The sequence below is a fragment of the Schistocerca cancellata genome, chromosome 7, assembly GCF_023864275.1.
Source record: "Schistocerca cancellata isolate TAMUIC-IGC-003103 chromosome 7, iqSchCanc2.1, whole genome shotgun sequence".
Taxonomy (NCBI): Eukaryota; Metazoa; Arthropoda; class Insecta; order Orthoptera; family Acrididae; genus Schistocerca; species Schistocerca cancellata.
Window position 1 is genome coordinate 32,274,502 of NC_064632.1, and position 24,306 is coordinate 32,298,807.

At 41.1% G+C, this 24,306-nt stretch overlaps 1 protein-coding gene across 1 annotated transcript in view; it reads right to left on the bottom strand.

Annotated features, from left to right (window-relative positions):
* Positions 1–6,699: 6,699 nt before the first annotated feature.
* Positions 6,700–24,306, bottom strand: part of LOC126092487 (peptidyl-prolyl cis-trans isomerase Fkbp12) — a 38,512-nt gene continuing 20,905 nt past the window's right edge. Inside the window, exons 3-5 of the mRNA XM_049908105.1 lie at positions 22,664–22,776; positions 10,976–11,049; positions 6,700–7,371 (exon numbers count right to left, since the gene is read on the bottom strand). Of these exons, the coding sequence (XP_049764062.1) occupies positions 7,314–7,371; positions 10,976–11,049; positions 22,664–22,776 (245 nt within the window). The 3' untranslated portion in view covers positions 6,700–7,313. The remainder of the gene's footprint in view (positions 7,372–10,975; positions 11,050–22,663; positions 22,777–24,306) is intronic.

Sequence of the window (24,306 nt, forward strand, 5' to 3'; positions counted from 1 at the left end):
CTTTGTGATGGCTTCATATTAGCGAAGTTGCTAAATTTCTGGCAGAATCTTTTATTAGCCATAACTCCGTAGCTAAACATTTGCAGACTTATGTTTATATGACTTTTTTCTTTAGTTTTACTTGTAGAATAATGTATTCAAATATTTGCATATCTTCGTTAATCACTCTGTAGAAAGGGCAGCAGAAGTTTCAGGGTGTGGATGCAAGCTTTGTACCACCAGTACCACAGGAGGTGTGTGTATTGAAGTCTCCAATCAAGAGAAAAAGGGAGGGAGAGGGTTGTCGCACTGATTTGGTCAATTCAGTATAAGTAAGTGGTCTGCTGGAGGTAGGTAAACGACGCAAATGGTAACTGATGAGGTCATTTGCACCTGGATTTTCATTGTCCTCTAATGAGGAACAAATGAGAATCTATTCACCAATGTATGAACCAAAGTACAGATCAGCACAGTTTAGACAAAACGTACAATGACCACGCGGAGCAAGGGAGAATGGTCATCAGTGAAGTGCGTTTCTTGAAGAGCACTGCAAGCAGCAGAAGAGGAGGAAATAAGGTTTTTTTTTCCAGCAGTACATATTACAATTCCACTGAATAATAGTGTAACTAGTGGCAAAGTTAGACATGAATGGGCCAGGACCACCTCAGGATTGCTACCTGTCACCACTGGAAATGGAACCACATCGGCTCAGAATCTGATTGCATGAGTGGGGGGACCAGGCACCTCTGGGGGCACTGGAAGAGCCTTGTCCCAATTCTTTTGCTTCATAACTATTGGAGAACAAGGTTTGTTCAAGGAGCCATCTGCACTGAGTGCAGGGACAGATGAAGAGCAGCCAGCCCTGGGACCCACAGCAGCCTTGGGCCCTTTCTGTACATGCCTGATAAAATGTACTACTCACTTATGGTGATTATTCCAGAGTTCCTCATCTGTTTGGAGCTTACAACCTCTGTGGAAGATAATTCTTGGACCCTGTTCAATTTTTGTGAGGGGGAATGGTCACAGGTATGTTACCCAGATCACACACGTAAAGAGCTGCAGATTGGATAGCAGAGAAAGTTTTAAATAATAACAAACCATTTCATATTTTTCCCAGAGATTAAACAGCCCCAAATTTGTCCTCAATGTTTTCAACAAAAACTAATGGTTTCATTGCAGTAACAGTATCCCCATCAGAGTAGACCATGTACTGGGCGAAGTGTTCACTTCCAGCTGACTGGCTTGTCCCTCTTTCCATGTCATAGCCAGAGAAGGGAACATTATGGGGTCATCGCTCTCTCCATTATCATCATCTTTCCCATGTGAAGAGATTGCTGGGCCACTGCAGCTACCAGTGAAAGAAAACTTAATTTTCTTTATGAGTGAATCTTCTGCAATGGTGCCACCCACTCCAAACATGGGTGCTCTCCCAACTGGCTCTCCCCAGCCACAGGAATGGTTACCCACCCAGTAAACCATTACCCTGAGTCCCCGTGCCCGAGCCATGACAGGCACATACTCCCTGGACTGCATGGGGAGTTTCCACCTCAGCCACCAACAGTGCAATTATTGCGTGGTCACAGGGCTAGGTGATAATCTGAGCAGCCCCTTTAGATTGCTTGCAGATGACACTGTAATTTACAGTCTAGTAAAATCATCAGACGATCAATTCCAATTACAAAATGATCTAGAGAGAATTTCTGTATGGTGCGAAAAGTGGAAATTGGCACTAAACAAAGAAAAGTGCGAGGTCATCCACATGGGTACTAAAACAAATCCGATTAATTTTGGGTATGTGATAAATTGCACAAATCTAAGGGCTGTCAATTTAACTAAATACCTAGGAATTACAATAACAAGCAACTTAAATTGGATACACCACATAGATAATATTGTGGGAAAGCGAAACAAAGACTGTGCCTTGTTGGTAGAACACTTAAAAGATGCGACAAACCCACTAAAGAGACAGCCTACATTACACTTGTCCGTCCTTTGCTGGAATATTGTTGCGCGGTGTGGGATCCTTCCACATAAGATTGGCGGAGGACATTGAAAAAGTGCAAAAGGGCAGCCCGTTTCGTGTTATCGCGCAATAGGGGTGAGTGTCACTGATATGATATGCAAGTTGGTGTGGCAGTCACTGAAACAAAGGCGGTTTTCTTTGCAGTGAGATCTATTTATGAAATTTAAATCACCAACTTTCTCTTCGGAATGCAAAAATATTTTATTGGCACCCACCTACGTAGGGAGAAATGATCATCATAATGAAATAAGAGAAATCAGAGCTCAAGCAGAAAGATTTAGGTGTTCCTTTTTCCCCCACACACCATTCAAGATTGGAATGGTAGAGAAGCAATATGAAAATGGTTCAATGAACCCTCTGCCAGGCACTTAAGTGTGAATTGCAGAGTAACCACGTAGATGTAGATAGTGTTCAAACAGTGCCTTGTTATATAGCATACCAATGTTTGCATTTCTGCCTTCCTCACTCTGTGGTTATGTGAAAATGCTTGCCTCCTACCCTGACATCTGTTGAATTGCCAGTATGCTTTGTTGACTTTGAAATTGCACACCAGCCCAGAGCTAACTACTTCTGTTCAGAGCTCACTTTGTAGAGCCTTTTAAAAATTTTAGACATGTACAATAAATTTATTCTGATGTGCAACAATTCTTTTTATATTGCGAGCTTGAGTTTAATTGTCTTTAGCAGACACGAGACAAAACAATTCGCTCCTGTAGAGAAATGTTTGCGCATTTGCAATAACAGAATATCTGCATTCTAAATTAAATGCAACACAGAACATTTTATTTAAAAAATAACACGGCTCAATGAACATACAAGGGGATAGATTTTTTAGTCAAGTGAACAAATGCTACAAAGGGCAAGGACGTTCTTTGTTGATGAGATTAGAAAACATTTGGACATGAATGTTATTGCTAAAGATCATAATCCATGTAGAAATTTAGAGGGTGTTTATTCCTTAGCGAATGATGAATGGCTAATGATATACATGTGCTTTCTAACTTGACTGTTGAATGTATGGTACACTTGGCACGCACAACTTACTGCATGTAGGGGAGCAAGTGGGAACTCACAGAAATTGCTATTGAACTTTCTACACAGATTATCAATTGGAAAAATATACTGAGAGATGCATTCAAGTCAGTTTCTCTCCTTCATAACAGTAATGTTCATTTTCCTTTGTCTTTGACACTGTAGTTGGTTGTAAGTGGCATATTAATGGCCCTAACACATTTACCTGCAAGCATTCTGCAAAGGTTCACTGAAGATAAAATTTGTAGTTTCTTCCATACTGATAAGAAGTGTAAGGCAGGGCTTCATTGAAACTCAGCAATAAACACAATCAAATTTAAACGCTTCATTTGTCTCATCATGATGTCCACTTACCATATAATTATTTAAGGCATTCTAGGTTCATCTGTGGAATTGCTAAAAATGCATACTTATATCACCGTAAGTATTTTGTTTTATTGGATTAAAGCATTGTCATTGGGCTGGAATTAAACATATTTACAGTTATGATGCGATTGTAGAGTCACAAATGGATTGTGTAATAAACTTTTTTTTATAGCATCTAGCTCCTGTTAGTAAGCATAGTTGTTTAAGAGTATTTTACTGAGACTGTTTAACTTGCACGTGTTTGGAGTTTGTGATTATGTGGGCAGTTTGACGCAGCATTCATTCATTATATTGTCTTGTGTGGACTTATGCATGTGTCAGAGGTGGGGTTCTTACTTTTTACATCCAAACACAGGCTTGAAATTCTACACACAGCTCAGGACTGGATGACAATGCAATATTAACTCAGTTTCTTGCCTGGTGTGTGGCAGAGGGTACTTTACACACAACTGTCATTTCTCCTGTTTTGGGTGTGACTGGTTCATGTGAAGAATTATTGGTGGTAACCCTCTGTGAGCTCAAATCTTTAAATTTTGTCTTCATCGTCTTTTCAGAAGATACACGTGTGGGAAAGCAATATATATTAACTGAGGCAGATGAAAAACTGAAATAAACCTGAAATTTGCTACATCTCTTCTCTGTTATACCCCATAAAAATGTTTGAAATCAATTGAAAAATTTCACACGAAGACAAAAGCAAAAAATAAATACATAAACAAATAAAAATTAAATTTTAACACGCATTTTAAAATCAGACTCAACAGGTATAAATTAATTTCTCCTAGCCCAATATAGACTCCGAATCCCATACAGCTAATCCTGAAAATTTGTAATTATGAATCTTTAATAGCTGCGAAAATACTTGTAAAAAAAATTAAGACAAAAAACATGTAGCACACGCAATACAAAATTGATGCATGAACAATTCCCTCCTCACTATTATCTGTTGCATGTGCCCCAACTTTTCATTTTAAATCTTAAGTATTTTCATGCTATTAAAAATTCACAATCAAATTTTTGGGATTATCTGTATGAGGTTTGGAATCTGTACGAGGCTACGACTTATTATTTTACACTTTGTAGTCAATTTAAAATGTGGCATATTAAAAATTCATTTTATTTGAATAATTATTTATGATTGTACCTGAAACACTGAGTGTTTCTGGTTCAACCACTATAATCTTTATGTTCTTATGTATTGTATATCTTTGTGTATTCAAATGAGAACAGAACACTACCACTATGTATCTAATAGTTTTCAGCAAAGTCATATTGTGAGATTTCTCTCACTCTCACTCTCTCTCTCTCTCACACACACACACACACACACACAAATTTAGTGTTCAGCCATACATACAAACAAATCATGTACACATTGTCTGTACACCAACCAACTCGTTCAACACAATTTAATCTAAACGTGTGGCTGACATAGGGAACATACAAATATTTTTCCTCTTCTATATATATATATATATATATATATATATAATAGAGGGAAATGCGGATGGATATGTGTGTGTGCGCGAGTGTATACCTGTCCTTTTTTCCCCCTAAGGTAAGTCTTTCCGCTCCCGGGATTGGAATGACTCCTTACCCTCTCCCTTAAAACCCATATCCTTTTGTCTTTCCTTCTCCTTCCCTCTTTCCTGACGAGGCAACCGTTGGTTGCGAAAGCTAGATTTTTGTGTGTATGTTTGTGTTTGTTAGTGTGTCTATCGACCTGCCAGCGCTTTTGTTTGGTAAGTCTCATATAATATATATATATATATATATATATATATATATATATATATATATATATATATATATATATATATATATAAAAAGAAGAAGAAGAAGAAGAAGAATCTTCAGTCTCAGGGTTGGTGAAGCATGTTGCTATGTGACTGGGTAAAAGTGTCGGGAGAGTTGTCAGATCATGTCATACTTGGGTCACATTCCTGCTGTTTCAAATGCACAACTCTGTCCATTAAAACAAGAATTTGATATTTATAGCCCAAAAGACATTGGTTCTACATCTGCAAGCACACACTGCTTCTAGTTGCCTTTCTTAAACAGAATTATAATGCTCTTCTTCCACTTATTGGGTATGCCAGACTAAATTTCATATTGCCCAATTTCTGTTTCCATCATAAGCTTTAATCATGAAGATATTCACTACATCTAATCATTTTATTTACTTCTATTTGCACTTTCAAGATGCATTAATTTTCTGGAAGTAATGTAAATATTCACTTTATTCACAGTACAACAGTAAAATTTTGATTTTATGTAATATTTCTGAGCTATCTTGATTTGATCAATTGACTGTCATTCTTTATCTTGGCAGTATTACTAAGCTGAACAGTAAATGAAGTTCCTGGTGTTCTGGCTATAATACAAGTTTTTATTTGAAAGCAATAGAACAGAATATAAATCATCAGTAGTACATTCTTCTCCATTACCTTCAATATTGTCCTCTGTCAACAGTTTCTCAAAATACCAACTCAGCTATGTAGAGAGAAAGGGTGATGCAAAGAATTTTCGATGGCTTTCCAAATCCAGTGCTTGCTTAAAATTTGAATCGGTATAATTGGGCAGGATTTTTAACACCACCCTTCTTACACATTGGCATGTATCTTAACCAACCCCATACGGTCAATTCATTAACTCCATGTATGAAGGCAGTTTTTGTTTTCTCTTGTAATTGTCAAGACAAGTTTGAGAAGTATCTTTTCTATTAAAGGAGGTTCCCCAAAGATCATCAGGGCAGAAGCAGAATTCTGACAAAACAGTATTATGAAGAGAAAATTACCACTCAAGCACACCCTATATAGCAGCATTCCTTATCAGTAACATATCACCCAACCTCTGTAGAATAACTTTTGAATTGTTATTTGATCCTCTGCAAAGAATAAGTTCATCTCTCTTATCTATTATATTTCAGAGCTATGCCTTTCTTTTTCAGTTATAAATGATGCCATCCATACAAAAAGATGCAGACAACATATGTTACATTTGTCTGGCATTTTGGATTAGAGATATTTGCTTGCTGTTGTATCCCTTTATCTGTACTTCACTGTATTTTGAAAAAAAATGTTTGTTGAATTTGTTTTTCAATTGTTTCACACTAACTATGCAGTCTGTATGGGATCATCCACTTATAAAGTGATGATAAACATTTCATTTAACACTGTCTTGTCTAATACAACACTAGGCTTCTAGTTAATATTTTCAGAGAGATTTGTTAAGTCAATGATGTTGGTAAGAATGGTCCAAGTTTGAAGCTTGTGGTTCACAAAAATAACAAGTGCAAATTAAGACAAATGCCACTGACATTTATTCATTAATATTTTGTTTACACATTTTTTCATATGGGGTAACAACATAATGATCAAAATCCTTTTAACAGACAACTTTGGTTACTATGAAAATATTACAAAATAATAATGGCACTAGCAAAAAGATCTTGAAATGGTTGACAGTATAGCTGAGGTATTTTGGAAGACAGTGATATTTCAATCACTAATACTAAAAAGATAGTATTTTTAAACTTCCTCACTGAGAAAATTAATAAACTTACAAATGAGTCACAATCAGTACCTGAACAGTCAAAGATTCATTCTACTAAGTTGCTACATAAACAGTATATAAGACACTAGTATAAGTTTTCTTGTAAGACAGCTTTTGGCATAAATATATATATAGTACTGAAATGCATTAGTTTAAAATGACAGTCCAAAAATCTTTAAAGTAGATTCTACACATTACACACACGCATCCACACAGATGCAGTATCACTAAAATAGAAAGTTTTAACACTGGAAATGATACTGTTGTAGCATAGAAATAACAATTTGGTTGGTTTGTCAGTTGGCTGACAGTTTGGTTTGTTGGTTGATTTGCTGATCCACTGGTTAGTTGATGTTATTCAAGGTTCAACCTTCAGTAACTCAACATCGAATATCAGTGTTGCATTGGGTGGAATAGTAATTTTCATTAAGGAAAGTCTACAATCAACTTGTCTACATAAAAACAGCTAATACACATAATGAATCCCAAAACAAGTTTTAGCACTATAACAAATCATATTGGTCAAAGTAAACACAGAAACAAATCTGTTAAAGTACTGACAGCACAATCAAAAAACAAAAGAATAATAAATACTAGCTTTTACACACACACACACACACACACACACACACACACACACACACACACACACACACACAGATATATACAGACATCATAAAGGTGATTGCTGAGCTGCAGACAGGCACGTACAAAAGGCAATCACACTTTCACAAGTAAAATTTCAGCCATAGTTTTTGTCAGAAAATGAGAGTGCACACACACATTCACACAATCACTCAGATGCAACTTGTGCACACATGAGCACCATCTCCGGCCAATGCGTCTGCAGTCTCCGAGAATGCAGTCTGAGAATCAGATCCAAACAAACCACTCCTCATGCCTCCCTGACTCATCGGCAGCTGCAAGCCGAGGGGCAAGAAGTATGGCAGCACCGACTGCACGCTGATGGGGGTGGTAGGAAGGGGAGAAGCAGTAGTAATGTAGGAGTAGGGAAGAGGCACATGTACTTGACTGCACCCAGCCACTGCCAATACGTGACACCACAACAGACAAATCATTTCATCTACTGAGACAAACACCAAAGTTTTTCCAGTGTTTTCTTTTTTCCAAATTTCCCCGACATGTTCATTACATGTTCTCCCCAATGCTATTCACTACCTCCTCATTAGTTATGTGATCTACCCATCTAATCTTCAGCATTCTTCTGTAGCACCACATTTCGAAAGCTTCTAATCTCTTCTTGCCCAAACTATTTATTGTCCATGTTTCACTTCCATACATGGCTACACTCCATACAAATACTTTCAGAAACGACTTCCTGACACTTAAATCTATACTCTATGTTAACAAATTCCTCTTCTTCAGAAACTCTTTCCTTGCTATTGCCAGTCTGCATTTTATATCCTCTCTACTTCGACCATCATCAGTTATTTTACTCCCCAAATAGCAAAACTCCTTTACTACTTTAAGTGTCTCATTTCCTAATTTAATTCCCTCAGCATCACCCAACTTAATTTGACTACATTCCATTATCCTTATTTTGCTTTTGTTGATGTTCATCTTATATCCTCCTTTCAAGACACATCTATACTCTTGAAACTACCTAGAGGTCTATGGCAGAGGATACATCCCACTGTATCAGTTATTAGGGTTTCTCCTCATTCCATTCACAAATGGAGTGCAGGAAGAATGACTGACCGAATGGCTATTCTAATCTTATCCTCATAATACCTACGTGAGCAATACAAAGAGCATTAAAAAACTAAGAACCCGCCTCGATTGCGAAAAAAGCACCTAGTGTTAAGTGTTAACCCAGGTTTCGGCGTAGATAACTACACCTTCTTCAGAACAACAATAAAACCCCCCAAGTGCCTAAGAAGACCTTTGTCTCAGAACAACAATAAAACCCCCCAAGTGCCTAAGAAGACCTTTGTCAATGATTCTTAGGCACTTGTGGGTTTTATTATCGTTCTGAAGAAGGTGTAGTTATCTATGCCGAAACCTGGGTAAACACTTAACGCTAGGTGCTTTTTTCGCAATCGAGGCGGTTTTTTAGTTTTTTAATATATTAACCAACAATTGCTGACGTGCTGCGATGTTTAAGGTTCTTACAAAGAGCATTGTAGTATATTCACAGGATCACCATTTAAAGCCAATTCTTGAAACTTTGTTAATAGACTTTCTCGTGGTAGTTTACATCTGTCTTCAAGAGTCTTCCAGTTCAGTTCCTCCAGTTTCTCTGGGACACTCCCACAGATCGAACAAACGTGACCATTCGTGCTGCTCCCTCTGTATATGTTCAATATCCCCTGTTAGTCCTATTTGGTACAGGTTCCACACACTTGAGCAATTTTCTAGAACTTGATGCAAGTGATTTGTTAAGCAGTCTTCTTTGCAGATTAATTGCACTTCCCACTACACCAATAAACCGAAGTCTACCACCTGCTTTAACCATGACTGAACCTATGCGATCATTACGTTTTATACCCCTACAAAGTGTTACACACAGGTATTGTTTGCGATGGCCGATTCTAACAATAAATCATTGATATTACAGTCATAGGATACTACGTTTTCTTCATTTTGTGAAGTGCACAATTTTACATTTCTGAACAGTTAAAGCAAGTTGCCAATCTTTGATGCACTATGAAACCTTATCAAGATCTGAATGAATATTTACACAGCTTCTTTCAGATAGTACTTCATATAGATAACTGCGTTATCTGCAAAAAGTCTGATGTTACTATTTATTACTATTAATATACAACATGAACAGTAGGAGTCCCACCATACTTCCCTGGGGGCACGCATGAAGTTACTTCTACATCTGACAATAATTCTCCTGCGAAAATAACACACTGTGTCTACCCTACCACAAAGTCTTCAATTCAGTTACAAATTTACTTGATACCCTATATGACTGTACTTTTGACAATAAGCGTAGGTGTAATACTGACCCAAATGCTTTTCGGAAATCAAGAAATACTGCATCTGCCTGACAGCCTTGATCCAAAGCTTTTTATTGAAGTCGTTCTGAATCATTACCATAATGGCTGCATATAAAACGTCATAATAATGTAAAACTAAGCCTACCAAAGGAACACGCCATCAAAAGCCTTACTGAAAAAAAGGAACAAGTGCATACTCTTAGAGTGAAAGAATTCATTCTGCACACTTTTGCACTCAGCAATTCATTATGTCAATGGCGTAATTCCACCACCACCACCACCACCACCACCACCACCACCACCAAGATAAATCATTAACTGTTCCTTATTTATGATACTGTCTGGTCTAAGCTTCTCTCTTAAGCTTACCAACATGGTTTACTTTCTTCCTCCAAAAGGTGGCGTTTGAAGAAGCAAGACCTTCACATAACAGCCTTTTCACTTCTGTTACAGTAAAAAATAGCATTTTGAACAACATTAAGCCTCCCCTTAGGAACCCTGACCTTGCCGAGGTCTAAAATACGTTAAGACGTACCATAAGTGCAACCAAATCTGAGGGGTATCTGAAGAGTAATGACAAGTGATTCCTGAAAAAGGGCAGCAGCCTTTTCAGTAGGTGCAAGGGCAAAATTCTGGATGATTGACCTGGCATTTTAACATGAGACAATATGATCTTGCTATGCTTACATGCAACAGGAAACTATAGCCATTCTTTCTGAAGGCACACAGCACTACTATATTGTTAAATGGTGAGTCCATCATCTTAGACAAGATATTCTAGGGGTAAAATGGCAGCTCCTTTTAGAGCTTTGGACAGGTCTGATAATGATTCAGAGATGATGAGGCTGTACAAAATAAAGACGTGTGGAGAGCTGCATCAAATAAGTCTTTCAACTGAGGAAACAACACCACCACTCCATCTTAATGATTACAACAAACCCTTCATTTTAGCCATCTCAGAACCCAGAATTTCACTATGAGAGTAATGTTATGTTTATTCAGAGTTGAAATCTTACTTCAAACCTCACTAAATACAGCAGACAAAGGATATATTCCAGGATGACCACGTGACCCGTATGCATAATCTGGAGAGCATGTAAGGCGGGCTCGTTGACCAACACACATCTGAAAATAATTGTAGTTATTAATACAATTATTATCTCACAGTATACGGAATTTACAGATTTGTCACCAGCTTAGAAAGAAAACCAATTATCTGTTATTAATTAATGCAGTGGAAGTTGTTAAAATCATAGAGTGGTAATAAGTGCAAGCTTCTCTGAAGGTTTAAGGAATACATCTACATATGTCCACCTTCAGACACACACATTTAGTAACAACAGAAATTTAGTACAGAGCAAGATGAAGCTACTGATTTTCCCCCTGCCCTCCTGTTCTTTGAGTGTGTGAGTTAACAGCAGCATGCTGCATTAGACCAAGAATTATAGTAATTACTAAGTAGCCTTTCTGTTACCCATATATTTACAGCTTCAGGGATAATGAATGCACTCAACCAGACCTTTCTTATGTCTGGTATCAGCACGATAGAGTAATTTTTTGCCAAACTGCGTTTAAATGTGAAGTGGGCAATACTCACATAAATTTAATATTGGTGGACACCCATTCTGCAGCAAAGTGAAACAAAGTGAAAAAGTAGAACATTTAAATTAATTGGTTGGTTGTTTTTATATAATCAAACAAAAATGATGTGACTTACCAAACGAAAGCGCTGGCACGTCAATAGACACACAAACAAACACAAACATACACACAAAATTCTAGCTTTCGCAACAAACTGTTGCCTCGTCAGGGAAGAGGGAAGGAGAGGGAAAGACGAAAGGATTTGAGTTTTAAGGGAGATGGTAAGGAGTCATTCCAATCCCGGGAGCGGAAAGACTTACCTTAGGGGGGAAAAAAAGGACGGGTATACACTCGCGTGCACACACACATATCCATCCAAACATATACAGACACAAGCAGACATATACAGAGGCAAAGAGTTTGGGCAGAGATGTCAGTCGAGGCAGAAGTGCAGAGGCAAATATGTTGTTGAATGACAGGTGAGGTATGAGTGGCAGCAACTTGAAATTAGCGGAGATTGAGGCCTGGAGGATAACGGGAAAAGAGGATATATTGAAGAGCAAGTTCCCATCTCCGGAGTTCGGATAGGTTGGTGTTAGTGGGAAGTATCCAGATAACCCAGACGGTGTAACACTGTTCCAAGATGTGCTGGCCATGCACCAAGGCATGTTTAGCTACAGGGTGATCCTCATTACCAACAAACACTGTCTGCCTGTGTACATTCATGCGAATGGACAGTCTGTTGCTGGTCATTCCCACATAGAACGCTTCACAGTGTAGGCGGTCAGTTGGTAGATCACGTGGGTGCTTTCACACGTGGCTCTGCCTTTGATCGTGTACCAAGAGTGTCTTTCCACCGTCCACCTAACCTTCGTAACCTCTTAGTTCATCCCTATGAAATCCCCAAACCACCTACCCTACCCTCTGGCTCCTACCCTTGTAACCGCCCCCAGTGTAAAACCTGTCCCATGCACCCTCCCACCACCACCACCACCACCACCACCACCACCACCACCACCACCACCACCACCACCACCACCACCAACTACAGTCCTGTAACCCGGAAGGTGTACACAATCAAAGGCAGAGCCACGTGTGAAAGCACCCACGTGATCTACCAACTGACCTGCCTACACTGTGACGCATTCTATGTGGGAATGACCAGCAACAAACTGTCCATTCGCATGAATGGACACAGGCAGACAGTGTTTGTTGGTAATGAGGATCACCCTGTGGTGAAACATGCCTTGGTGCATGGCCAGCACATCTTGGCACAGTGTTACACTGTCCGGGTTATCTGGATACTTCCCACTAACACCAACCTATCCGAACTCTGGAGATGGGAACTTGCTCTTCAATATATCCTCTCTTCCCGTTATCCTCCAGGCCTCAATCTCCGCTAATTTCAAGTTGCCGCCACTCATACCTCACCTGTCATTCAACAACATCTTTGCCTCTGCACTTCCGCCTCGACTGACATCTCTGCCCAAACTCTTTGCCTCTGTATATGTCTGCTTGTGTCTGTATATGTTTGGATGGATATGTGTGTGTGCACGCGAGTGTATACCCGTCCTTTTTTCCCCCTAAGGTAAGTCTTTCCGCTCCCGGGATTGGAATGACTCCTTACCCTCTCCCTTAAAACCCACATCCTTTCATCTTTCCCTCTCCTTCCCTCTTTCCTGATGAGGCAACAGTTTGTTGTGAAAGCTTGAATTTTGTGTGTTGTTTATGTGTATGTCGACCTGCCAGCACTTTCATTTGGTAAGTCACATCATCTTTGTTTTTTTATATATATGGGGGGGTAGGCAAAAAGATGTTCATTGGTCCCATGCACATGATCTACGATGGCAGAAATCTGAACAATACAAACAACGCAGTTCCATCAAGGGGATGGAATAACGTCCAAATAAAGGGGGGGGGGGGGGGGGGAAGAGTCATCGCAGCAGCAGGAAAAGGAAAGGACAGGAGGGAGTGGGCGGAAATGGGGAGAGCAGGGGTGCCCATGTGATGATGCACCAGCAGCACAACTGGCCCATCCAGACACTCGCGCCATACCATACCATCATCACAATATAATTGGGACAACACCAGGGGAAGAAAGAAAAGGGGAAACAAAACAGTACAACTGCAGACAAAATACAGGGACAAGGCAGAGAGAAACTGGCCAGTGTGGAGGCAAAGTCAAGGCCTACACTGATTGAGGGACTCAAATTTTAGAGTAAAATTCAAGGCCTTTTACCTCACCCTGGACAATGAAGGTGGGAAGGCATATTTAATGTGAAGGGCCAAAAGGCAGGTGCAGTCCAGCAAAACATGAAATCACCATGAGGGAAGCGCCACAACTACGAAGTGGGGGAAGTGGGCAGTCACACTGCGGAGTAAAAGACCATGGGTCAACCTAGTATGGCCAATATAAATACAGCAGAGAATGGTAGATTCCCAGTGGGAGTTGCGGAGCAAAGAATGTCACATGGTGGGAGTCTCCTCGATGGCACAAAGTTTATTAGATAGAGGGTTAACCTCTGAAGAGTCGACCCATGACTGAGCAAAAAGAGATTTGATGTAAAGCCGCAAATCTGTCCCCAGAGGGGTCACAGATAATGGGGACATGGCAGCAAGCTCACCACCCGGAATACCTAAGTGGACAGGAATCCAAAGGAAATCAACTGAACAAGCAGCATCACCATGATAAGCAAGAGGGCATGTATGGCAGAGGCCAAGGGGTGACAGAGAAAACAATGAGTGATACCTTTAAGGCCACTCAATGAGTTCATACATAACAAACCTCAGGTGAGTCAGGACCGTTTAATGCAGAGCACCTGATAGACTGTTATCAATTCTGTAGTAAACACTCTACATGTAGCAGTCAGGAGATGGTGTTCGATGCCAACAGAAGACATGAACACATATGCCACATGATCGGCAGATTTAGAGCCATTGGTGTAAAAAAAATTCCTGTAAGAGCATGTGGAACAAACAACGCAACTCCAGTGGAGAAATGGATGCTTTCAGACCCTGAAAGAGATCCAGCTGAATCCAGGCTGAGGAACTAAGCAAGAGGGAAAGGGGAGGTGGGGGGGGGGGGGGTGTCTGGTCGGGAAAGGACAAGGAGGGGAGATTGAAGTCACAGTGGAGAGACGCAAGGTGAAGCCCAACCAATACACCCACCTGAGGGCAGGCAGCGGGCAGGCGACAGCCAGAAGCCACGAAAAGAATAGAAAGGAGGGGTCAGTGATGCCATAGGAAACCACCAGCTGGGACCACCGATTCAAAAGGTGAGTGATCCCAGTGTCAACCAGAAGACTATCGACAGCATTAGTGCGAAAGGCTCTGGCTGCTAAACGGATACACAAAGGTGAACCAGGTCCAAGAGGAGCAGCATGGAAGGGGCAGCTGATATATAAACTTGACAACCATAGTCCAGATGAGAGAGAATTATTTCCCAGTATAGGTGGAGAAGGGTAAAATGATTGGTGGCACAAGAAGTGTGGTCAAGGAAGCTAAGAACAATGGGTTTACTAAAACAGCCAATCTTCAGATGACAGCTATGGGCCAACCAAGTAAGCTTGTTGTGAAAAAGAAGACCCCAGAAACGGAACTGGGAGACCACGGTCAGGCATTGAGCATTAAGATACAGCTCCAGAGCAGGATCAGGATCAACTGTAGTACAGTGACAAAAGCATCACCCTAGACATAAGGGCAGAGAATTTAAGATTGTGCGAGGCTGTTCACATGGAAGCGCACCGGATGGCACCCTGGAGTCGACGTTCCACAGAGACCACCAAGTGGGAGCCAGCCCAAATACAGAAATCATTCACATCCATAGCAGAGGTGACCATTGGCCCAGGAGCTGCCCCATGTCCATTAATAGTAATGACAAGACGGGTACTTTATACTGAACCCTGTGGAACATAATTCTCCTGGGTCCGCAAAGAGCTGAGAACAGTGTCGACCCAGATTCTGAATGACCAATAGGAAAGGAACTCTTGAATAAAATCAAGAGTGGGGGGCCCAATGACCCCACTCACGCAGCATAAGGAGGATGTGATGGTGCTAAGCTGTGCCATTGGCCTCACAGAGATTGAAGAAGACTGCAAAAGGATAGCAGAGTTAAGAAAAACCTGCCGAACTGCAGTTTCCATTCGAAACAGATGATCAACCACAGACCGTCTCTCCCAAAAGCCACACTCTTAAGGAGATAGAAGTTCCCAGGGTTCAAGGACCCAACTGAGCTGACTAGCCACCATCCAGTCTAGTAACTTACAGGGGACAATGATCAGGCTGACAACAAACAAAGAATGATGCATCCTTGCCAGGCTTAAAGACATGCTGTCTCTCCAGTGAGTGGGGAAAATGCCTTGGAGCCACATATGATTAAACACCTGGAGGAGATCTTGTCACTGTGGAGGATTGGGGTGTTGAAGCAATTGGTTGTGGATGGAATTCAGGTGAAGGTTCACTACAGGATTCAAGGTGTAAAACGTAAGCGGGAAACTTCAGCCCACTGTTTCCAGACGAGGAAGGCAACGGTGGGTTACGAGGCCAACGCCGAAGCCTTAGGTCATGAGGTGTTGCGCAAGAACTGATGGGTCTGTACAAAGGCTATCTGAAAGGCAGGGCCTGAAATGGAAGACTGCCACAGAGCCTTGGAGGGTGCAGAGCATAGCTCACACCTGTGATGAGAGAGAAGAACCTAGAAAGGAGACAAAGTGTTCAACACATCCATTTGCTCTGTTTGATTAAGTAATGGGCTTTGGTGCAAGATAATAAGACCAGCAGAGCACAGGTGCCACTTAAGATGTCTCAAGGTGCAACAATGATTACAGATAGCAATGGAAATGGCCATACTCCTCTACAGGCCAGGGCCTTTCAAGTGGGGACAGCAATGCTAGCAGCACGGATTATCTCATTGGACTATCACAGACAACGTCATCTATGCAACCCAACAAAGAAGGTGGAAACATGACCTGAGAGGTACATAGAGGTCAATCAGCATGATGGAAAGCCCAGCAGGGCAACCTAATCAGAGGGAAGGGAACAGGAGAATCAATGGGAAGCAGTCACTATCACAGAGGCCATCAGGTGGCGACAATGTAACAAAGGAAGAAGGGGAGGGGAAGGTAGTGTAAGATCAATGGCAGAGAAAGTGCCATATGCAGCACTAAAATGAGTTTGGGGAACCACCATTAAGAAGGCATAGGTCGTGGTCCACAAGAAACTGGTCACTGAGGATCTCCCAACTGGGTGAAAAAGCACTGCCCCACGAAGGGTGATGGGCATTTAAATACCCAAGGAGGAGGAAGGGAGAGTTGCTGATGGAGGGCAGTTAGGACAGCAGATGTAGGTAGCCTGTCAGGAGGGAGGTAGAGATTGCAAACTGTGACTGCCAAGTCCAAGCAGACCACGACGGCATCTGCTTCCAACAGTGTACTAACAATAACTAAAGACCAACCTGCAGACACCACCAGAAGCCCTCAAAGAGCTAACCTGGTTCCAACAAAAAGCACGGAACCCAGGAAAGATTGGTGAGTGAGCACCAGTAAAATGAGGTTCCTGGAGAATGACAAGTTGCTGAGTGAAAGGCACTAAGGGATTGCCACTCTGGGAGGTGACTGTAGTATCCATTAGAGTCCCACAGAATAAGCACAGAATGGTTATCCAAATGGGAGGTGAATATGTTGGAGGTGACCACACTGCCGAGTGACATCCATAAATAAGAGGTCAGGCTCAGGTTGAGAGAGGGGGTGGATATATGGCACCTACAGCGACACTAGGGTGGCCTGTGGCCTTGTCCTGGGATTTCTTGTTCTCCTCCTCTTTCAGAGGGCGAGGAGGGTACAGCACAGAGGAAGAGTAGGCTTCTTCAAGATCTGACACCAAAAGAGAGCAGGCAACCTTGAGGTGCACAGACTGTGTGTCCCATGGCCCAGATGTGGCAGCAGGCCTCAGGCCTCTGACACGAAGGGAGCAGGGGGAGGGGGCAAGTCCTATCACCAACAGGTGCCAAACAAGGAGGTACAATTCTTCAACCAGGGAGTAGGAGTGGCACTGGGAAGGGAGGACGTGGGAACTGCAAGGGAGGGTAGAGGACGAGGGACCCAACTGGGGTAAGGAAGATGAAGGAGGTGAAAGAACATAACAGAGGCAGAAGTAGAAGTCTGCGACAGAGGATGAAGTCTGCCAAACTTCTGACAAGCGTCAGTGTAAAATGAACGATCCAGGGACTTACACTCTTGTATCTTCTTTTCTTTCTTATAAACCGGGCAATCCGGTGAGCATGGAGAGTGACAATGTACACGGGTGGCGGAACACAAGGGCACCCCCACAGAGTGCGTGTCTACAGTCACCATACAGAGGGTCCGCCGTACGTTGGGAAGACATATGCCCAAAACGCAAGCACTGAAGGCACCTCATGAATAACGGGACATATGGCTTCACATCACACTGGTAACAAATAACCATAATTTTCTAAGGGAGGGTATCTTTGTCAAATGCCAGAATAAAGGTGCCGGTCCCTGTGCAATTGTTCTAACAACCTTTCTGTACACGTTGAACAAAATAAAACACTTTGTCGTTCCAAATTGGCTCGGAGTTCATCCATTTGAAGGATGAGGTCCCTATGAAAAATAACTCCCTGGACCATATTCAAACAAGTGAGGTAATGGGCACTGGGACATCACCAAGATGATCGTGAGCACAAAAAGCTGCAGACTGGGCGGCAGAAGAAGTTATGATCAACAGGGACTCCAACCATACCTTACTGAGAGGCTCCACTCTGCCAAACTTGTCTTCCGACATACTCCACAAAAAACAACTGCTTTATGGCAGTTAATGTGTCCCCGACCATCCTAGCACAGGCCTTTTAGAGAGAACAGTGTTTCAGCCCAAGCCGGCAAGCCTAGCCCTCCTCCAAGGGCGTAGCCAGGGCAGGGAAGCCTGCAGTGTCATCAGGTATCAGAAGTGTGATCCCTGTTTTGTCAGAAGGATCAGCCAGATAGGTACATAACAGTCCCACCACATGGACTGGCTACTGCTGGTGACCTAGCGGAATGGAGGGGGGCTACAGGGGAAGTAAGAGGGGAGGGGAATCCACGCTGTAGACTGTAGGAAGGAAATTCTTCCTGAAGTGGCACACACTACAGACAGAAAATTTAGAAGTGAAGGCCAAACGACAAAGGGGGACCAAAAATGCCGAAGAGGAAGAATGAAAGAGAAAAGCCAAGGGGAACAAAATGCCAGGAATAAAATAAAACTAGGTGGATAGCCAGGTCGATATAAGTCAGAACACAAGACAGGAAAGAGGAGGCAGTAGGGAAAAAGCGAGGATGGGGACGGACGGGCACATGGAAGGAAATGCAACCTGAGGAGTAAGAATGGGCTACAATAGCTCGGGGCTCTGTGGGTGCCAAGCACGAATTCAAAAACTGAGTATGTTTAAAATGATTCTGCAGCACCTATTTTTAGTATTAACACAGCACTGGATCTTGATGGTGACAACATTTTCAGCACATGTACACAAATACTGCAGTATAAATGTTAAAGTAAAACTACATCAACTTCAACATTACTGAAGTAATGGAAATTCTTGGCTGGGGCAATACATAAAATAAAGGCAGCCATTCATCTATAGCAGATCAGTATGTGGAGCACAGAAACACACACCAGAAAACATCGTTCACCCTACCTTCCAAACACCTGCTGTTTCTCTAGAAAAAGTACACACAATCACACCCACAGCCACAGAAAAACCCAAACCATCTTCAGGTGAGGATGCTGATGCACAAACGCACTGGAACTGAGTTTCCAAGAGACTTGGAGGCTCCTTTGTACATCATGGCCAGCCCCCTGCAGCAGCACGGCTGCCCTCAAGTGGAAGTGAACTACTTGTGCACCAGTGGAAGAAATAGGCAAAATGATATATTGCTAGCTGAACCTCAATTAAAAGACTGCTTGTTGAAATGAAGGCCACTGTTGTTTAGTATCCGCTATAATCAGATTCCGTATCTTGAAAGGAAATCTTTATCCCAATTACTAATATTACCAGATAACAATCTCAATAGATTCCTTTAGAACACATTCCCAGGAACAGGAAGTAGAGCAATCATTTGTGTGACATTAGACATCACTTGACGTCACTCCTTAAGATAGTGTTCTGCCACTGAATTTCTCTGGCTGGAGCAAAATGGTTTGACAGTGGCGTCTACACACAGATGCTGAATATTACGGATAGTTTAGCCAATATGCCACCCCTCAATGATATGGAATTTTGTATGCTCAGATTTTCCTCAAACCCAAGTCATCCTTTACTGACACAAGAATGGCTCTAATCTTAGCCAAAGCATGAACACACTTTTGATGTCAATCTTAAAATTCTTGAAATTTTCAGGTATATATTTCCCGCAAAAGATAGAAAAGCAACAGATTTACAATTTTCCCTGACAGTTTGAATGAAAGAGCATGGCATAGGTATTTGTGGGTCAGCATAACTATTTTGCTTAAAAACAATTTTAAGATGGTCCAATTCTGGTATCAAATTTTCTGTATCGGAAATGGCATAGGCTCTTCTCCAAAGTCCGCAACACCCCATGCATTGGTGTAGTGGATGACAGCTGGTCAGATGGAGATAACTATCAGTATGCATAGGTTTACACACTCTGCTATGCCCCATGATCTCATTGTCATGCCGATAAACCAAAACACCAAGAAAAAGAGTCATCCTTTTCAACTTCCATTGTAAATCTGATACTAGGATGGAGTCAAAGGATCTAAAATACTGTTCAAAGCGAGGATACTTGCAAATATGCTGCTATTTTACCTTTTGCGAGGAATGTATCCTCAAGAATTTTAAGAAGATATGACAGCAAAAGTGTGTTTATGCTACTGGCTAAGATCAGTGCCCTCCTTCCATCAACAAAGGATGACTTGGGAATCAGGAAACCCAGAGTATACAAAATTCCTTGTCATTGAGGGATGGCATATTGGCCAAACTATCCATACTATTCAAGACAGATGTGTAGAACACTATCATCACACTAGTTTGGTCCAGCCAGAGAAATCTGCAGTGGCGGAACACTAGGAGGGATATCAGATGATTTATAACAAGACGCATATTATTGCTCTGCTTCCTGTTACCAGGAATGTGTTCTAAGGGAATCTATTGAGATTGTACTATCTGATATAATAAAGGGGTAAAAGATTTACCTTTAAGATGTGGAATTCTATTTTAGCTGGTATTAGAAGTGGTCTTCATTTCAACCAGCAGATTCTTTTAATTAAGGTTCAGCTAATAATTATTTATCATTTTGCTTATTTATTCCACTGGTGCACCACTAGTTTACTCTCCCTTGAGGTCAGCAGTGCTGCTGCAGTGGACTGGTTGTGGTGAATAAGGGAGTTGCTGATTATCCTGGAAACTCCGTTCCAGTTAGCTTGTGCATCAGCATCCTCACCTGAAGATGGTGGCCAGTTGGTCTGTTGAAATATTGTGTGAAGATGACATTATCCAGCTGCATACCCAAAAGTGCACAATCTGTACACTTGGGTGTTTATGTTGTGGTGTGTGTGTGTGTGTGTGTGTGTGTGTGTGTGTGTGTGTGTGTGTGTGTGTGTGTGTGTGTGTGTGTGAGAGAGAGAGAGAGAGAGAGAGAGAGAGAGAGAACGCTGAACTTTATGTAGTTTTACTATAACATTTATACTGCAGTTTTTGTGTGCATGTGCTCAAAATATTGTTACAAACAAGATCCATTGCTGTGTTAATACTAAAAATAGATGCTACAGGATCAGTTTAAACAGGCTACTTTTTCATTTGTTACAGAACTGGTGTTTAACTTCCAAAGATATTAAATTTATATGAGCATTGGCTTTACCTCATTTTACATACCGTTGAATCCAGGAATTTCCATAATGAGTTCACTGCTTTTACATTCAGTTCACCTCAAGTCTGAGTGGACCTTCTAGACCTTTCCACCACAAAGATTTGTGTTAGCTACTGGGAGCTCAGTATTACTAACCAAAAATGCTACCTGCCACCATGCAATTGGTTTGCTTTTCTCCTGTGACTGTTTTTACTGTTGTGGCATTACAAGACTAGAAAGGCTGTGTATCAAGCCAAAAAAGTTGTGCAACAATGAAAATAATTTTTGACAATATTATGTGATTGGATACATAAAAAACCTACTCATCAAGTGGCAGAATACACATACCAAAATAAATAAATAAAGGTTGTATGTATATAAACTTTCAGAGCCAGTGGCTCCCCCTCCTGGCAGAAGAGTTGAAGAGGAAGAAAGAGGAGTGATGGGAAAGGATTGGAGAGGTTTGGGAAAAGGGATGATGATGATGAAGTCCCATACCCTGTGATGGAGCATAGGGGAACGATGCGGGAGACCCGCACTGCCGTACTAGGCAAGGTCCTAGTAGAGGTGGTTTGCCATTGCCTTCCTTCGACCGTAATGGGGATGAATGATGATGAAGGAAATGGGATAGAGTTTGGATAAGTCACTCAGAACCCTGGATCAAGGGAGACTTACCAGTCTTTCCCTCTCTAACCCTTTTCCTAAACCTCTCTAGTCCTTTTTCTTCATCCCTCTTCATTTCCCTTCAACCCTTCTGCCAGTAGGAGCCACTGGGTTGCATACATAAAACCCTTTTTATATGTCATCCTGCCACCACTTGGTAAGTATATTTTTTTACCTATCCAATTACCAAAAAGTGTGTGAGGTTTAAGGAGGAGAGACACTCTGCACACAATGAATCTGAAACTATAATAAAATCAGTTGGCATAGATTCAAACGAGTCAGCATTACCATCCACAAGAAACAGTAGGCAACAAGTCAAGTCACAGATGAGGAAAATAGTGACACAGCAAAACAGTAAGGGTAGTTTTATGGATACTGCCCATGAAGCATCTTTATCAGCAAAATCCAGATGTAGTGTATATCCTATTACTGTTCTTATTCTAAATAGGCACTTCACAGAGTACTGCAGTGTATGCTATAACTACCTCCTCTCCCTGTTTCTCAGGCATAAACAGCGGTGCTGCCACCCTCGTCAGATAACCAGTTCACTTTGCCAGGTTATTAATAGCAGAGGAAAGCAACAAATAGAAATACATGTTACAAAAACAAAATATGTAGTAAGTAACCACAAAACAACTTACCTGTGCTACACCTTGATCCCAACCTTTAATGACTTCACCTTTACCTAATCTAAATTTGAATGGTACACCTCTGTCTCTCGAAGAATCAAATTTAACACCATTTTCTAGTGTACCTGTAACATAAGAAGTTAATGTCATTTCTTAATATGATATCAAAATAAAATGTCAATCTGACTAACATTATATGCTTCCTTTATTGTGTTGTCATATGTGCCTGACAAAATGGATCAACTGAACCTAATAATACCGGATAACTTTGTCCTCTAAAATAATGATGTGGCAATCTCACGGCAAATACAGACTTGTTTAGACGCTTAAGCAATTCTGTGGTATGGGCTTCCCAACCGAATTGATTAGAGTGTTGTAATCCTAGAAATTTAACACTGTCAAGTATAACATGTCTTCATATGTTATACTCCTGCTGGAAGGAAATCTCTTACAGGTTCTGAACTGCATATAGTGGGTCTTCTCAAAGTTTAATGACAGTGTATTAGCATTAAACCACTTAACGTCAATGAAAATTTGATTAACAGCTGTTTCTAAATCTGTACTTGACTTCCCACTTATTGCAATGTTTGTATCATCTACAAACAAAACAAATTTAGCATCTGGAAATGTAACAGACGAGAAGTTTTAATGTACACAAGAAAAGGCAAATGTCCCGAGATGGAACCTTGAGGACAACCACATGTAATTAAATACCAGTCAGATGAATACAGACTGCTTACTGCACAGGTATTTCGCAACGACACCCTTTGTTTCCTGTTAGATAAGACTCAAACAATTTCGCAGCAATGCCGGTGACACCATAATATTCTTTAAGAGAATGCTGTGGTTCACACACAGTCTAAGGCTTTTGACACGTCACAGAAAATGCCAGTAGCCTCTAATTTATTATCTAATGAATTAAGTACATTCTCACTGTAAATGTAAATAGTTTTCTCCATATGAGAACCTTTCAGAAATCCAAACTGTGACTTGGACAATATATTATTTGCAGTCAGATGCTTAAGGAGATGCTTAGTTTGATGGTGTCTCACTATCCCCTTTCTTATAAAGAGGCTTAACTTCAGCATATTTTATCCAGTCTGGAAATGTTCTGCTGATAGAGTGATTACACAAATAACTTAAGATAGAACTCAATTCACATGAGCACTCTTCGATTAACTTCATTGGTATGCTACGATATCCACCTGAATACTTAAAATTTAACTGACTGCAAAAGTGAGTAACAGCTGCAGCAAGTTTGGCACTTTGCCAAAGTCATCAATCTTTTGCTGAATCAAACCCAGAATACCTGCAAGTAAAAGTAAGTGGATAGTTCTTTGCGAAGGTATACCTGACAGGTATTCCAGACAAAATACAAAACTCCTTGTGGGTAGAACTGAGTACTTTGGACTGCCTAAAATCTTCAAACCACTATCCTACCTGACTGGTAAATAACGGTTGTGGAAGCTGACACTTCTGTCTCAAAGTTTAAAGAGAACTGTCACTACTTCATTGTTTTAAAGAGCACGAATCCAGTCACTGACACCAACACAGTTCTCTAATCATCCTCATTACTGCTGTATTATTTAAATTGCTCGACCTAAGGCTTTCTAAAAAAGCTTGACAATGCCATATGTAACATCCATAACAAAGTC